This window comes from Bradysia coprophila, assembly GCF_014529535.1.
Source record: "Bradysia coprophila strain Holo2 chromosome X unlocalized genomic scaffold, BU_Bcop_v1 contig_128, whole genome shotgun sequence".
NCBI classification, from domain to species: domain Eukaryota; kingdom Metazoa; phylum Arthropoda; class Insecta; order Diptera; family Sciaridae; genus Bradysia; species Bradysia coprophila.
The window spans coordinates 3,769,871-3,788,682 of record NW_023503295.1 but is presented as its reverse complement, the minus strand read 5'-3'; the positions used below and the strand labels follow the sequence as shown (position 1 = coordinate 3,788,682).

General features: G+C 36.0%; 1 protein-coding gene and 1 long non-coding RNA gene across 7 annotated transcripts in view; one reads left to right on the top strand and one right to left on the bottom strand.

Moving 5' to 3' along the window:
• The window catches only part of LOC119067754 (fasciclin-1), a 236,392-nt gene that overhangs the window by 170,553 nt on the left and 47,027 nt on the right, over nt 1-18,812 (top strand). For 4 of the 6 annotated variants that reach the window (XM_037170883.1, XM_037170885.1, XM_037170882.1 and 1 more), the window contains exons 7-8: nt 395-555; nt 12,866-12,874. In XM_037170883.1, coding sequence (XP_037026778.1) covers nt 395-555; nt 12,866-12,874 — 170 coding nt within the window. The remainder of the gene's footprint in view (nt 1-394; nt 556-12,865; nt 12,875-18,812) is intronic. The other 2 variants (XM_037170886.1, XM_037170884.1) reach the window with 1 other exon arrangement.
• LOC119067756 lies at nt 9,628-10,076 on the bottom strand. The gene is made up of 2 exons (XR_005086025.1): nt 10,008-10,076; nt 9,628-9,740 (listed from the first exon to the last, which is right to left on the bottom strand). It is a non-coding gene; the product is annotated as an uncharacterized LOC119067756 (long non-coding RNA).

Genomic DNA, 18,812 nt, shown 5'->3' with positions numbered 1-18,812 from the left:
CTTGAGTTCGTCACCACATCTGCTCTGAAAATCAATTACAAATAGCTTTAGCTCTCTAATTTCAGAAAAAAGAAGTCAAAGTTTTTTGCTCTTAATTTATAGGATTCAATTAACTCTTCTGAGCTGTAAAAAACCCTTAACGATTTACACATGTGACGACAACCTCTACACCGAACGACAGTCTCAATGATCGTTCTTAATGCTTATTTGAAATTGAATGATGCTAATTGTAAAATTAAATTTCTGCCACACTAAAATGTGCCGGAAACATGAAAAATCCAATATAATCCTTTTTACACATACATCTGTACGGTGTGTATACCCGAAAACGCCATATATAACCAATACACTAATTCACACCTAATTCGATTTAAATTTTCCTTTTTTTTTACAGCTTATGTAAAATCGAACACAGTTGTTGGTGACTCAAAACATTCCACCGGCGTTGTGATGGCAGAAATTGTTCGAGCGAATATACCAGTCAGAAACGGAGTTATTCATCTCATTCAACGTCCATTGATGATTGTGGATACAACAGTAATGCAATTTTTAGAGGTAAGTGTACTTTTTGATGTTGAAAAATGAACAGCACACAAATATGATGTATTTTTCGTTCGATGATAATAATATACATAAATGCACCTGGGATGAAATCAGAATGCTTACACAAATTGTTCATTTTGGATTCATCATTTAAACACCGATATACGATTGTATGTTTAAGAATTTTAAATCGAAAAATTGAATGTTTTTTGGCTTATTTTTGAACGAACAAAATATAATTAGCTGGAATAATTTTCGTACAAAAAAACAACAAATCGAATATCTGGGTATCAATTCTCGTGAATTTAAGAATTCGTAACTTGACAGTTGTCACCTTAATAGAGTGTGTTCCAGTTCGAATTTCGAAAGTTTAAAAAAAAAATAGGATGCCGTGGGTACTCAGCTGTCAATTACTTGAAGAAAATATTGCGCTCTGTCCGTTGTTGTTTTGTTTTTAGCAGCTGTTTAAAGCTGTTCGAAATTCGAACTGGAACACTCTATGCTAAAAGTGGTCCATAAACGATTCGTAACTTTTAAGGTGACAACTGTCAAGTTACAAAATTCATGAGAATCGACGCCCTCCTAATATGCGTACCGCTATGAGTATATAAGTCATTTTGAAAAATGTGTTTCAATTGCTTTATTTCGACAGCGGTTCACAAGGCAAAAACGAAATATCTCCATCTAAATTTAGGCAAAAGATTTCCTTTGCATTTCGAAAAAGATTGGTTTTTTATTCATTGCCGGAGAACGCTTTATTCACAAAGCTTTTGAGACGCTTTTTCTTTATATGCCCCATACACTCAATGGCAACTTGTTTCAAAGAAAAAAAAAACTATTTTCTGTGATAGATTCTGTGTGGTAAATCATCACATGAGTATATAAATGCGTCATTCATTCTACACATGGGAAAATTCATTCTACGACAAATGAGTAACGAATGACTGTTCCCAAGAGAATGAATGACGCATAAAGGGGTGAAACTTAGAGCAAATTTTATTGTTGCTGCCCTAGCACATTTTCGGATTTTTGTACCAGCCCTGTTCGAATGTCGTTCAAACTGAGCGACCCTTTTTTATGAGGGATTTTTTTGAAAGTGGACCAGGCTCCGTCGGAGCTATTTTTTCGCGGCGGTTTGTTCATATTCCCAGATAGCCCTTGGCCCCAATAGTCCAAAACCGCTGTCGTTTAATTTTCATATTTGCGTCTTGGCTGGTGGTGAAGGTGCAAAAGTCGAAAAAAGGGTGTTTTTATACGTGATTTACTGCCGCTACAGACAATGTACACACATTGTGGCGGCTCGTTGGATAGGTACTGGTCAGGAGAACCGGGGCAAGCATAGATATCTTACATGTTCTGTGCCATTGTTCGAAAATAACAAAAATATTGTGTCAGTCAAAAGCCGTAAATTTTGATGAACTTCAAAAGGTGATATCTCGCACCTGGAGAATGTTTATGGTTAGATCATTGGATGCAGACATCAAAAACAGCATAATTCGTGTATTTTTCTAAAATCAATATTTTGCTTTCGAGTGAAGGAAGACATTTGCTTTATATCGAAAAAAGTATCCTGAAACCTTTCACTTCTATGGCAATCGAGGTATAATTGTAGAGCTGGGTTAAGCCTCTATCAGGGCAACCACTGATCTGTACAACAACAGTCACCAGGTACAAAATATCACCTAATAAAGCTCATCAAAATTTCCGGCCTTTGACTGATACATACTTTTTGTTATTTTTGAATAGTGCTTGAGTACACATTTGATATCTGTCTTTGCCCCGGGTCTCCTGGACAGTACCTATCCAACGAGCCGCCACACATGTGTGTCCATCGTCTGCAGCGGCAGTAAATCACGTATAAAAAACACCCATTTTCGACTTTTATACCTTCACCACCAGCCAAGACGCAAACATGAAAATTAAACGACTGCGGTTTTGGACTATTGGGACCAAGGGCTATCTGGGCATATGAACAAACCGTCGCAAAAAAATAGCTCCGACGGAGCCCGGTCCATTTTCAAAAAAATCCCTCTATAGATTTTCAAGAAATCGAAATTTAGGCAACAACGACTTCTGTTATAAAATGCGTCAATTGAAATTAGGCAATTGCCGAAATTTGGTCGTACCTAAATTTTATGACAATTATGTTTAAGTGTTACCAGGTATAATGGTAACACGGCATATTGATTGAGTATTTATTTTTTTGCATAGAGTTTTGATTTTGTTTGGAAAACGCTACTACGCTACACTTTCCAGAGGTGAATAACTACATAACAAAAAAAAATCTCTTAGATTTTCGTCTGTGATGTGTAGCGGAAATGTTTTTTAATTGAATTTTCCGAATTCAATCACCTTTGTATGTGTAACTGTATGGAATGTGAAAAAAAAAAACGTAAAATTAAATTGAGGTTTCAGGTGGAAATCGTTTTTTTTTTAAGAAAAAACACAGAGGAAAATATGGGTGTTACCAAGACCACATCACAATTTCGAAATGGACAAAATGGACTGAATCGTGTGGGACTTGATGCATTCAACTCAATAAATTAAAGAAGTGCATCACGACGCGATCTCTCACTTCGAACACTTTCCGACATAAAATTTAAAAAAAAAAGTTTGGAATTCTCACCACTTCCTAACAGTTTCGATCTTTGCATCTTGCGCCCAAACGAAATATAATTTCTTCTCTTGTCGGAGATCCAATTCCATGCGCTGCAATCAAGATTTCAATCAAAAAACCAGATTTCCCTCTGTTATTTTAATTAAAATGCTCGCAATACATAAAGTTTAATCAAATCAAATGATTACGTTCAATGGCACCGATAGAGGCAATGGGAAACTAAACATAAACATAAGAAACAATTTATTTCACTATCAATACCCCCTATATAGTAGGGGCATCCAATCAGTGTTATACAGTACCTAAAATACGACGTGTAATGCCGTAGCACAGCCATTTTCCTTTTAATTTTCATTTGACTTTAGAAACAAGCAAATAGTTTTTAATTAAAAATAGTTGATTAAAAAGCTTCACTATCTCTCAAGCCTCTTCGTCTAAGACTTTGTTGAGTATAATTGCAACTACGATCTCTTCTACATTACACATTTTCCAGTTGTATATTATATATGACTTATTGACTATTCTATAAATTTTTATGGTTATAGACAGGTTGACTTTTCCATGCGCTTTTCACAAACGATATAATTCAATTTTGGTATCTTCAAATTGAAAAGATTTTCCCCATTTTTTTTTCTCTCGCTATCTCTCTCTCTCTCTCTTTTTCTCATTAATATGAAGTCAAAACTTGAAGTCTCATGTAAAATGTAACTTAATGGAATTACATTCTCTTTTGAATCTTTAAATTTATTTTTAATTAATTACTCTAAAATTTTATTCGAAGTTTTAATGTGTTGAATTTTCTGTCTGCAGCTGGTTCAATGAATTACTGGTTGGAATGATATCGCGTTTACTCTCGGTGTTTGCTAAAAGTTCTATGGGTAGAACAATTTTTGTAAATCCAATGTAAATTCTTCTTCTTCTTCTTCTTCTTGCGATTTAACTTCCTTTCTCGAAATCAGATTAATTAAATTTTATACACCAATTGCGCACTTTCATCAGATAAAACAAAATTATAGAACTTGTTCGCTAGCAAAGAAAATTCTATCTTTGTTTCTGTCTGTGTGTAACCGAGTTCGAAGTTTAAAATTAATTAATACTCGCACCCGATAACCTTACATTTTCGAAAATGTATGGAAAACATTTCGGTTTTCAGTTTAGCCAAAATGCAGAATCATGTTCTCTGTTGCTGCTCTCTTCTTCCATTTACCACAACGTTGCTGATAATATGGAACGTTGGGTTTTCTATTCATACATTTTACGAAAAGGTGTACGAACCGAAGGTCAATCAGTTTCTCTATATTTTGCTACATATTTTTTGATGGAAACCTTTCCCCCTTCCACAAGAAAATAATCATCTAACTTCTAAAGGAGAACTATATTTGTATCATTACAATAGGAAATATATTTAATGAATTTTGAGACGGATTATAACGTGGATGGGTTACTTTTATTTAATCCATTCACTGACAAAGTTATTCTTCACAAAGTTTGTGAATAGTAAATACATTTAAAGGTAGGTGTAAATGTCAGGAACTATTACCGGAAGTCATACATTGAATAAGAAACGAATAGGCAGACGCTGTGATTTTCGGTGGGTACACGCTATGATTGAGAAATCCTTCAGTATGAAGCCTTGAACCAAGCATGAAAAGAAGATTTCATTGGAAATATTTTACTCTAAAGCACATTACGTCGTCAGACTTAGAATTTGTAGATTTGAGTCAATTCGCCAATTTCTCAGCCACTTGGAAAACAAGCTCGCGCCGATATTATTGAGTTATAGTTCATTCGATTCGTCGTTCAATTCTAGCGAGGGGGTGTCTGCCATTTTTTCTCAAAAAAATCCATTTTGGGTGTAATGTGTCTACATGTGATGTGATGTCAGAGGGTGGTCAGAACACTTTCTTAGCAATAACTTGAGGAAGGAGTAACACGGCCGACCGTTTGAGTCCACTCTGACTTCCTCACGCGCCACCCATGGCCAGCCATCAGTCAAAGTATGATCAACTTTCAAATAGTACTGTACCTCTGCAACATCATTGTTCTGATGGGTAAACTACATATTATGGTAGCTGGCTTCAGCCTCTATCACATATCAAAAATCTACCACAGAAGTTTTGTGTTGCAGGATTTGCGGACCATTTGAAAAAAAAGTTGACCTTTATGGCTGGAATAAAAGAGTAAATTTGAACCAAATTTATGTCCAAAATATTTTTTTTTTTAAATTAGTAACGTGTCTGGGGGACAATTCTAGCCCATAGCCAATCGATTCCGAGTAACTCTTTTCGACAAATATCTCTTTTCATACATTTCTACCTCAAAAAAGCGATAAAATTTCGTCGATTTGGGGTGGACTTCAACTAAAGTCGCTCGAACCATCTGCAGTGAAACTTATCCAAGGATGTTTTTCTATACCATAGTACTACTGAGGCTAGGCTAGTTTAGTTTAGTATGAGTGGGTGGGGCGAACCCCTGCACCTAAGCCTCCAGTGGGCCTGTTGTGGGCTAGGCTATCTTGCCATACATACCATGTCATGGACTTGTGTCACTGCAGGCGGTCAGGGACTTGGAAAAATCATTTATTTTTTCACCTAAAATAATTGATATCACCAACAGGTCAACATGGACCTGGTGGTGTGTATACTCAAAATGTGCGTCTCTTCAAGGTCTACAAGGCTAACTAAAAAAGTTTTTTCTCAAAATTGTTTCCCTCGATTAATCGCAAGAAAATGATTTTGGGGTTCTTTTGGCAGATACTTACTTCATGACCTCGATCGTCGACAACAAAATAAATTTCACCAAACGTAGTACTATGTTTTACCCGCAATAGTTCAACGAATCGAATGAGACATAACTCAATAATATCCGTGACCCCTTGTCCCAAAGCTGTTCGATGATTTCGCGATATCACTCTTAAAAGAACGAAGGTAGATATATGGGCGGCTAAATGCCACTACCTCCTACCATATATCTACCATGATAAGAACTGATATTAAAAAATTGTAGAGTCTGAGCAGCCATCTATTGCCCTCAAGAGTAAACCCTATTGTAGTAAACTAAACATTAAAGAAAATGGACGAGGTGGTCGAAAGTGCTCGGGCTGCGCCTACTGACTGCCTCCGTCAACATCATGATCTTAGATTTTTGCTCTTCTCGTTGATTTTCTAGACCATCCTATTCCTATAGTTTTGATCACGTAAATTCGAACAAATTTCAATCTTCTCATTTTATGGAAGTGCAAAAAATCTGTTGCCGATAAAAATATCATTAGACGCACCTCGGAAAACTATCGTTTCTTTCTTCCGAAATCTTTAACATATATTGCGTTGTCTATTGGTTCCACAAGGTCCTGACGATATGGCCTGAATTTTACTTTTTAATTGCCACACCTCTTCAGTTTGTTTTTTTTTTTTGGATGCCAAAAAGTGTGTTTTATACGACAAAAAAATAATTAAAATTTAAACTTAGCATAAAGATGTATTCTTCGACACCGCCTGCGCATATTAAAACATTAATACACCACTTATGTTTCGGTAGATTTTGATCATGTGTGAGTATATCATTAATCAAACAAATAAAATTTAATATTTTATTATAGAACACCACCAGCACGCTGCTACAAAAAAAAAAAAGAAAATAAAAGAAAATCCTTTGAGACAATTGCACAAGCTTTGAAATAGCTCATCTGTTTTAGAGTGTGTGTGTGTGTGGCATTACTTTAATATATTCAGCCTAAAACTAAACTCTGTATACAAAGAAGCCTATGTGATTATTTGATTTATTTTTCGTTTCAATTTATTTACTTTTGATCAAAATGAAACCTCAAAACTCTATACAAAATACACGAATCTAATCAACTGAAAACATACAGAACTCAGAATCAGAATGCATTCAATCCCCAAAATATTTTTTTTTTTAATTTTAAGCTTCCCACAATAATTTACGAATTAATTGAGATCAACTGTAAAGTACCTTTAGATTTATCAGTTTGGGACGATCATTTAAGATCTCGAAACACAGATCTGTTGATCCTTTGTTTCCATTCCCGGTCATCATGTAAATCATGGTAGCCTTCCTGTTGCCGATAGGAACCTGTCTAAGATGTCAGGTCCTATTGCAGCAATTTCCGAAGGAACCACCTCGTAGTCTCCGAGCATCCTGCGTCTTAGTTGAAGAAATTTGGGGCAGTCACATATCAAGTGTGCACCCGTTTCTTCTTCTAGGTCGCAGGAACATCTCGGAGTGTCCGAAAGCCTCAACTTATTCATGTGCCGATTCAGCCCGCAATGTCCCGTAATCGCTCCTACTACTCTTCTAATGCGATTTCGGTCCATTTTGAGCAAATCTTTGGCCCATTTTTTGTTAGGCTTAGGGAAGAAGCATTTCGTGTGAACGCCTCCGTTTTACGCTTCCCAGCGTTCTGCGTGTTTACGCTTAACCCAGTCTTCCAGTGCTCTTTTACACTCTGACTGGGGAATCGGAAGGTACGGTTCTGGCCCGTTTGCCTGAGTCGCCGAGCCTTCTTTGGCCAGCTTATCTGCTTCCTCATTTCCCTCCACGCCGGAATGTCCTGGTACCCAGACCAAATTGATCCGATTGCTCAGACCAAGAAGGTTCAGGTATTCCTTACATTCCTTCACCAGCTTGGAGGTGACTACGGACGATACGAGTGCCTTGATCATTCCTATATTGTCAAGACATATAAGGACCTCTTCGCCTTGCGTCCCTATAGGCAGAGTTTCATGTGCTCCCATGAGTGCCGCATAAAGCTCCGCCTGAGGTACGCTGGCGAGCTCTCCCAGGTGGAAGGAATTGCCTAGCCCCGTTTCGGGGGCATACACTCCAGCTACTGTTCCATTTGGAGTTTTCGAACCGTCAGTGAATCTGACTTTACTTCCCCTTGATGGGCCAGTAGGCCAGCCGTTAAGCCAGTCTGCTCTGCCTAAGAAGGTAGCGTCGAATCGCTTCGTGAAGTCAATCACCGGTGTCATCCGGTCTCTGGGCATACCGAAAACTGGGCTTTCTACCACGCCACATATTTTCCCATGCCCTGCCCGGAAGTTAGAAGTCCACAAGCCATTTTGCACCAACCGATCCGCCGTGGCGAAGGCTCTAGCCTGAATTATCAGGTCGAGCGGTGGTACATTCAGCAGTGTCTCCATGGCCGCGGTAGCTGTGGTCTTCATAGCTCCAGTTAGGCAAATGCACACTAGCCTTTGAATTTCCCCTAGCTCCTTACTTGGCAATGGGACAAATGATTGACATGGTACTTCTTGTGTGAAATTTACCGATCGAGGCGTAGCCGATTAAAATACCTTACTCATGTTTACCGACCTCACACAATTAGTACCATTTCCATCATTTGCCCCATTGGTAAGTAATGTACTATTACCGACCAGAAGCAAATGAAATAATGCAGAACGGCTTATGAAAGCTACTCAGAACGTTTCAAATTCACTGTAAGTGCAATCTCTCCTTTTTTTTAGACAAAAATTGTTCTTTTCTTACTTCCGTTCCGTATCAAATGCATCAAATCCCCGTCTAGTGGAAGCTATAAAATGGGCCGTCCCATAATTTGTGAGAAATTATTCGGCAAGAATCGAAAAGCTAGAGACAGAACTTATATGAAAATTCGAACGGACACATTTTAACCATAACCGGCACCATTCATTATAAATTAATAGACTTATTGTAAAACAATAGGAAAGTTATAATGTCACAACGTGTTATAAAATGTTCTATTGGAAAATTAATGAAACCAAATTATTACACCCGGTTTGCTAAACGGCTATTTGTTTAGAGAGGTGAATACTACTGGGACTATGTGATTTATTAACGCACGACCATGAATTCGGTCGCGGTTTAATATGTTAGTTTGAAAATTGCTGGAATAACTCAATTTAAAGCACAAAAATGCTCTGATAATGTACCATAAAATAGTACGATGTGTCCTGCACACAAAAACCGACCGACCGATTTTCATACGATACGATAAAAGCGGCATAAACAAAATAACTTTTGTAAACGAAAGCTTTTAATGACCTATTATTGAATGGAAAAAAGAGCTTTCTGATACGAACCTAAAATTGTGGCCATTGTTTTAAACATTTGTGAACTCATGAGTTTGACAAATTTTTATTAACAAAATTGCCTGTTGTGTAAAGCTTTATTGTATCGGAGAACTTTTGTAAAACTCTGTCACCAGAGAAAAAAAAATCTAAAAATTTCAACAATAGAGATAGGATTTCAATTAAAAATGTTGAAGTTAGTTGTCGAGTTTCCTTTTTCATCAATTAAAAAAACATATCTAAAAACTAAACCAACAAATTGACGGGCTTTTACTACTACAGAATCCTCAATTTCAATTTCAATAGTACGCCCATTTAAAAAGCGACCTTTCATATTTATAGTCCGGGTTCTTATGTCATCCTTCTCGATTCAAAACTTTTTTGATTTTTGACGATTTTGGTGTTTTGAACCGGTATGTACCGGTAAAAACCGGTTTTAGTGTAAAACTTAAAAGTGAAATATCTCGGTCAAAACTGAATATTTTTTTATGGTTGGACCGGAATCTGAAAGGCTGGTCCAATACCTAAAATCTGTTTGATAGAGGTAGCATATGAATGGCGAAATATTTTCGTATAAAATGTCCTCGAACTGTACTGGTTCTGCAAAAACTTGCATCTTGATCGTTATATCTTCTGGAGAATTCAAAAAACATTCTCTTTTGATATGCCGCAAAAAGATGGGCACTGATTAGTGATGAGATTTTAGGAACTGACCTCTGGAGAGCTTCAACTATCCTTAAAAACAAAATACAGTCGAAAAAAAACTGATGGAAGCTCACTTAATCCTTGAGTTCTAGCGTTGGGAGCACTTGGGAGCACTTAGAGGACATTCAAGAATTGTCATATTGTGGGGAATAATTCAAAGACACTTTGCTCTAGTAATTCATTAGGGTAAAATGATAAAAAAAGCATTCGAAAAGTTCAGGTAATTTCTCATTTTATTTAGAGAAAAATGTCTGTGGGAAGGGGGGTGCTTCATAACTGTATATATCATGTTCTTGTGATACGTACAATATTGGCCGAATAAATCTGAAAGTACTAGTCACCAGCTTTCCAACGCGTCCACTAACGTCAAATTTTATTTAGAACTGGCCAGGGAAATCGAGTTCAAAGTTAGCGGTTTTTCCGGTACACTTTTCAGGGAACCCAGGATAACTCACTGAACTTTAAATTTTCTTCTCCAGCCTTTCAGATTCCGGTCAGACCATAAAAAAATATTCAGTTTTGACCGAGATATTTCACTTTTAAGTTTTACACTAAAACCGGTTTTTACCGGTACTTACCGGTTCAAAACACCCAAAAATAAAATTTAGTTAGGAAAGTCTGAAAAATCAAAAAAGTTCTGAATCGAGAAGAACGCTTTTTTTCGACATAAGAAACCAGACTATTAAGTCGATGGTGTTGTTCGAAAAATTGAAATTTGAGGCTCTCGTCTGCGAATGGTTTTAATGGCGGTATCGGAATTGTTTCCGACTATATGTGCTCGTTATTATTGACTAAACACTAAGGCTTGATTTTTGCTTACGAAAAAGGTAGCAACGCTAATTTTACATTCAGGCCTTTTCCAATTGTTATGAAATGTCAATGTTGCGAAAGCTACTCAATTTGATCGATTGATTCATTTCAATCATCACAATTGCGACGAAGCCAAAAGGTTTTCGTAGTTCAGTTGGAAATGTGCATTGGAACTGTTTATATGCAGATTATTCGAACTTGTCTTGACTGTTCTATCAAGTTCATTTGTGCGAGCAAATACGAAAATGTTTCTTTTGTAAATAGAAAACGCGGTTGGCGTGTGGAGACGCCACAATTTTCTTCTTCAGTACGCGCAATTTTTTTAGGTGACTTAACTCCGGTAAAATATCGATGAAATATCATAGCTGTGAAGTTCATTCACGAATAAGTGGATCGCTGACGTTAGTAATTTTATGAAGAAATGTGGAATTATGCCAAAATCAATTAAATTTGATTTCCCTACCCTATTAAATACAATAACGTATCGTTAGTAAAACGTAGATCATCCAAGGTTTAAAGGTTTATCAAATTGGTGTCGGTATATAATACGAAGAGGTGACGGAAGAGCATGCAAAATCTAACTATTTTCCATTTTACAAAAAAAAAAATCGATAAAATTCTGACTTCACAGGCTTCACAATGTGACTTTATGATATAATACTGACACGTATAAAACGACAGAGTGCGGCTGTAGTGTTTACAATAATAACTTCTATGATTGCTGGTCAACCAGAGACGACTATTTCTCTCTGTATGAGAGGTCGGTATAAAACAAAAAACTCATCGCTTGTTCATGTCATTGTTGTCAAAAACAGATGACTAGATAACTAGCCACTTCTAGAATCGATATAAACCTTTGTAAATAATCAATTTTTAGCTGGCAAAATAGCGTTGAAACTACAATAAGTGTATAGAGAAAAATGTATACCTTAAACTTAACTCCTCCGACTAGCTATGACTGGAATTGAGATTCCGTCTTTTGAAATGGAATGAAGATAAATTGGGCCAACTAAGTTCATGTGAATATAAGTCTGGTGGAGTCAACTGATACGTTGAATTTAGGGACTCCTCCAAAATTTAATAATTGATGATCAATTGAAGATATACAATCAGATCATTTAACAAAGTAGCACACTCCCGTTTTTCAGCAGAATCCACACCATTTTAAATCCACCAATTTTGACAACTCAAGTTTATATCAGTAGAACATTGTCAGTGTCGTTTGATACATCAAACTAGTTGTCAATTTCATCCACGTAACCTCAATGTTTGAAAAATGTATTTCAAAATTTTAATTTTTTTGAGGTTATCTGGATAAATTTGGTAACTAATTTGAGATGAAACCGCTATTTGACAATGATCTATTGTGATTTCATTTTTCTCTTTAAGAGCGCTCACCTCTTGGCAAATTTTTAGCCTACATTTTTGCGCAAAAATAATCGTTTTTTGATGATTTCTCTGAACCAAAATCTTTTTTTGAAAAAGTAAAACCATTAAAGCATGCAAAAATGTGTTACTTTTAAAGGAAAAATTGGTTTGTGGATGGGAACTTATTCCACTTGGAGAAACCTTTTCAAAATGTGTAACTTACACATTTTGCAATGTTTTCTCCCAGTAGGTAAAGTTTTGACTCACAAACCAAATTTTCCTTTAAAAGTAACACATTTTTGCATGCTTTAATGGTTTTACTTTTTCAAAAATAGATTTTGGTTCAGAGAAATCATCAAAAAACGAATATTTTTGCGCAAAAATGTAGGCTAAAAATTTTCCAAGAGGTGAGTGCTCTTAATGAAGGCAATTAATTGTTAAACTTACTTAATTTCGCCATTGAAGAAAATGTTCATTTGTAATTACTTATGCCGAATGAACCCAAAACCACAATATCTGAATGGTCATCGAAAACGTCATTCGAGGCCAAGTTATTGAATGAAATTTGTGGAAATTAATAAAAGAAATGTGCCAAAATACACACAATAAAAAACAATTGTTTATACAAAAATATCATCGTCCTAGTTAATAATTATTTAAAAAGAAAGCTAAACAAATTACACACAAATTATACTAACACAAATCAATTATTTACATTGCTTTCTATGTACGAATTATGGATGACACTACACAGTCTTTCAAGGTAAAATTTGTTACACTTTTTTCATACTTTCCTTTTTTATTATCATCATTTTGATTTTAACAAAAAGAAAATTTTAAAATTTTTATAAATTTAGGTTACTATAAACTACTTTTCCATATCCATTTATATTTATTAATGTAAACTTAATAATAGAAAAGTGTTATTAATCCAACCACTAAAGAATGGTATACTTTTCGAACTGAACAATGATAAAACGGAATCTGTACCTTGTACTGCAAAACTGCAATTCAGTGACGAAAAGTAAAACTTTCGCTGTATTTCTGTCATTTGATGGATCCACTGTCACAATGTCCGATTTCCGTGATTGTTTGATGTATTAAAAAGCATTTTCGAAAAATATATTTTCTTGAGTTAGACATTTTAATTTGTAAATAACAATGAGCATGAACAGTTTTACTAATTGACTAATATTGCTTTTATGTTAGATTTCTGTCACGGTTTGAAACAAAATTTATTTATTTAAAGATGCGATTGCAAAAATTCCATAATAATGATTTACTCATCTGCGGGAAAATTTATTTATCATGACTTGTTTGACTTGAGGCAGGGGATATAATGCCCCTTCAAGAAAAACTAATTTTCTTGCTAATTTCTAATTTTGACAGAATCTCCCTAGACGGCAGGGTCTTGACTAACATAAATTTTGCCACCTTATTATGAATCACATGAATTTTTTATTCAGAGTTTTCTCAATAGTTTCAGAGTCGACTACTTTATTAGTGGCAACTATGTGTTCATATGGACAGACGACAGAACCAGACAAGTGAAACTTACTTACTTACTTAGCAACTTTGTCAACCGAAGCGGGTTTTGGCTGACTTTACTAACTTCCTCCACTCGTTCCTGTCCTCGGCCAGACTTCTCCAATCCGCGACCCCCAATGATCTAGTATCTTCGACTACACAGTCTATCCATCTCTTCCGTGGTCGCCCCTGATTTTACTGCAGCTGTGATGAAATTCCTCCCAAAAATTGCGGACAATTCCATATTCGTTCGTCTTCTCCAACCATCTGCTTCATGTACTGGTCCACATATCGATCTTAAGATTCTTCTTTCAAAGCAGTTCAGCATGTGCTCTTGTTTGGATGTCATGGACCACGTCTCACAACCATACATGACGATGGGTCGAACTACAGTTTTATACTAGTTTTGTTGCACGGGATACAAGTGAGCTTTTGAACAGGTGTTTCAGTGCATAGAAGCTTCTGCTTCCTTGCGTAATTCTCATTTTGATCTCCTCCTCTATATCACTGGTTACGTTTAATGTCGAACATAAATACTTGAATGACTGCACGACTGCACGACTTCAAAATTGAACGTATCCATGGTCACGTTTTGCGCCACACAAGATCCTTGACTGCGCTCTGATGCCATATACTTGGTTTTCTCTTCATTTACCACGAGTCCAACTTTACACGCTTCTTTTTCCGTTTCTATGAAAGGTTCCTTGACTGCTAGTGTCCCTCTTCCTATCAGGTCAGCATCGTCAGCGAAAGCCGTTAGCTGATTACTCGTATAGAAGATGGTGCCAGTCCAGTTCATTGACATGGCTCTCACAACCTTCTCTAACGCCAAGTTAAACAAAATAGTTGAGAGCTTGTCACCTTGCCTAAGTCCTGTTTCAATAGAGAAGGCATCGGAAAGTGTGTTGTCGACCAGGATCTTGCATCTCGTATCGGTAAGCGTCGCCTTAAAGTGAAAGCAGTGTCGCTTTAAAGACAAGTGAAAGCAGTGCACATTATTTGAAATTTCAATTCATAAATTCTTAAAAATTCTTTAAAAAATTCTGATAAAAATCTGAAACATTTCAGAAATTTTAGGAACTTTCAAAAATTAATTATCAAAAATTTTTTGAATTCTTAAAATTCATAAAAACTCTTAATTTTATGAACTTTAAAGAATTTAAATTTTTTTTGTAAAATTCAGAATAAAACGCCCTGACTGAAAGTCAATCATTGTCTCTATTCAGCTCAAGACAAATGTAAAAAATCCCAAAACAAATAGTGTAAATAACTGATATGTCACTATAACTATTCTGTATTACCTATCCCTGAATTTCACATGAAAAGGTTTTGTGTCATTGATAGACTTCTTTATAATGAATCAGCGCGATACAATTGCTATTGTTTTCTGTTAAACACTGAGAGCTAAAATTGAGAACTTTTTCAAACAAGAAATTAGTGTGAAACGATCTTTGATCTGTAAAAAGATTTCAAGACAAAATATTTCCTCAAGTTTTAATTGTTTAGTCTGCACAATAATTATTCCATCGCTTTATTTTATTCTCAAATATGTGAAAACTCTATAGAGCTCTACAAGATTGAATCCATCACACAATACGCCAATTTTTCTAAAAGAAATCATTTCAATTCCTTTCCACAAATAATTCGAAAACATTTGTCAACATCATAATTTCAAATTATATTTCAGCGCGCACGTAATTTCATGAGCCTCAAGGTGCTTCTGTCAGCAAAATTGAAAAAGCAAACAAAATGCAAAGCCTAATAATGAGCATATCACAAAGACTTTCTTTTGTCATATCCATATAATTCTTTCGTTAACGTTTCTTTATAATGAATGGATAAAGTCCTCGGATATGTTTCAATTTTTTTTTTGCGTGTTTGTAGTATACCGCAGAATGAGTAATAGTTATTTGTTTACAAAGGGATGGAAGTTCCAGCAAGAGCGAAAGTTTGCAGCCAGAGCGAAGCGAGGTGAATACATAATTTTTCATCCGTGCGTGGCATAAATAATCCACGAAACAAATACATCAACTTGTTTCACCATTTTTCCAAAACCAAAACAAAAGTGACAGTTGCAAAGAGCTCTTCTTCGCTCCATGTTGAGAAAAAAAGAAAAATTTCTCACCTGAGCTGTCATCAGAGAGAGTGCCAAGAAAACGTCATCTTCTTACCTCATTTGAGTGGAGAAAATAGGTTGATTCACGCCGCTACGATGAAAATGTGATATATTTTGCAATTCATCAATTGTATTCGACTATAATAGTTGTTTACGTGTTGCGCTCAACCGTTCGAGACGATAGACATGATGTTTCATGAAAATTCACTCGAAATCATTCGCATAGGAAATACGAAGAATGTTGAAAGATATCAACATCTCAAATTTCAATCATTAGAGAAGGGAAAGCGATAACAAAACGGGAATTTTTTGTTGTCGCTACTACACTTTCCCTGTACAGCCATGACAATGGTTTATTGTATTAAAGTTAACGTAAACATCTCTGTTCTCGTTGTGTTCAACAAAAACTGCTTTCAATCATCTGAAGGAAATCCCACAGATGGAACGATTATTACAATATCACAATATCCTTTTATACTCTGTAAGAGGAAAGATTTCTTTTGTTCCAGCGTTAATGGATATTCTCTTTTTACACCAAAATGCTGTATAACAAGAGAATATAGACGAACGCCCCCACTGTAAAAAATAGGCAATCAATCCTTCAGGTCATATTTCATTTGTGAAGAATCAACAAAAATCTGACTTTTAATTAAAATGTGGTCGATGAACGACTGGTAAACCATTTATTGGAAGTTAGAAAAACTAAAAAAAGATGAAAAATGAAACCAAACTTTTACCTTGACCTACTTCATGAACGATGAATTCTGCAGTATTGATTTTCTACAATTTTTATTATATTACGAGCGTATCAATATCAATAGTACAAACACACTGCGAACTCTCTGCCAGTTGAGAAAATGCCATTAAACGTTTCGGAATTTTAAATATAATCAAACACTATAATACACAATACGATTAACCCAGTTATAGCTCCGTTGTCTTTTGAATTACTCTCCTACCCTTTCTATACAGAGCTTTACCGGGTATGTGTAATATGAAAAATGTTATTTCATTATTTAACAAGTTGGAGCAACTTATAATATGCATATGATACGAGAACACCTTTTTTCAATTTATTTTTTTATGGAAATTTTTAAAATGAAATTTCCGAGCATTTCCAACAAACGTTAAGAGTTCTCGAAAAAAAACCGCTTCAGACATTTTTCTTTTCATTTTCAAGTCGCGCAATAATTTATTAATATACATTGTGGCTGGTTGTCAAAATTATTGGTACGAGGGCGCCTTGCACCACTCTTTATTTATCTCCCAGCAACCCGTGTAGTGGGACAACATCACATTTTTTGAATTAGGTCAAAGTCGACGCATTGTTCTCCTTATGTGTGATTTATAAAAAAACAAGGCATCAGAACAGTCGGAGCGTTTGCTGCGACTTAGCCCCGTACGACCCGTAATCCTATTTCGTCCGTAACCATAATACGTCCGTAGCCGTAATACGCCCGGAACCCTAATACGTCTACAACCCTCTAATGCGTCTGTTACCAAAATGCAAGTCAAGTTAGGGCCGAGTAGCGGCCTTAGTCCAAAGGCCCAAATTTGAAACTTTTTTCGACACGTTCTTTTCGGTATTCAATTACCTTCCATAAAAAACTAAATCTGGCAAAATCGGATGAGATTTACTCGATTTATGTGCAAAAAACACTTAGGGCCGAGTAGCGGCCTTAGTCCAAGGGCCCAAATTTGAAACTTTTTTTGCCATCATTCTATTCGGCATTCAATTATCTCTCAAATAAAACAAAATCTAGCAAAATCGGATGAGATTTACACGATTTATGTGCAAAAAACACTTAGGGCCGAGTAGCGGCCTTAGTCCAAGGGCCCAAATTTGAAACTTTTTTTGCCATCATTCTATTCGGCATTCAATTATCTCTCAAATAAAACAAAATCTAGCAAAATCGGATGAGATTTACTCGATTTATGTGCAAAAAACACTTAGGGCCGAGTAGCGGCCTTAGTCCAAGGGCCCAAATTTGAAACTTTTTTTGCCATCATTCTATTCGGCATTCAATTATCTCTCAAATAAAACAAAATCTAGCAAAATCGGATGAGATTTACTCGATTTATGTGCAAAAAACACTTAGGGCCGAGTAGCGGCCTTAGTCCAAGGGCCCAAATTTGAAACTTTTTTCGACACGTTCTTTTCGGTATTCAATTACCTTCCATAAAAAACTAAATCTGGCAAAATCGGATGAGATTTACTCGATTTATGTGCAAAAAACACTTAGGGCCGAGTAGCGGCCTTAGTCCAAGGGCCCAAATTTGAAACTTTTTTTGCCATCATTCTATTCGGCATTCAATTATCTCTCAAATAAAACAAAATCTAGCAAAATCGGATGAGATTTACTCGATTTATGTGCAAAAAACACTTAGGGCCGAGTAGCGGCCTTAGTCCAAGGGCCCAAATTTGAAACTTTTTTTGCCATCATTCTATTCGGCATTCAATTATCTCTCAAATAAAACAAAATCTAGCAAAATCGGATGAGATTTACTCGATTTATGTGCAAAAAACACTTAGGGCCGAGTAGCGGCCTTAGTCCAAGGGCCCAAATTTGAAACTTTTTTTGCCATCATTCTATTCGGCATTCAATTATCTCTCAAATAAAACAAAATCTAGCAAAATCGGATGAGATTTACTCGATTTATGTGGAAAAAACACTTAGGGCCGAGTAGCGGCCTTAGTCCAAGGGCCCAAATTTGAAACTTTTTTTGCCATCATTCTATTCGGCATTCAATTATCTCTCAAATAAAACAAAATCTAGCAAAATCGGATGAGATTTACTCGATTTATGTGCAAAAAACACTTAGGGCCGAGTAGCGGCCTTAGTCCAAGGGCCCAAATTTGAAACTTTTTTCGACACGTTCTTTTCGGTATTCAATTACCTTCCATAAAAAACTAAATCTGGCAAAATCGGATGAGATTTACTCGATTTATGTGGAAAAAACACTTAGGGCATGCGTATTTCGGTAGATATCGTCGAAAGACTGAAAAACACTTATAGGGCCCTAGCTCTGGAAGGGCCGACCCTACCATGCCCATTTT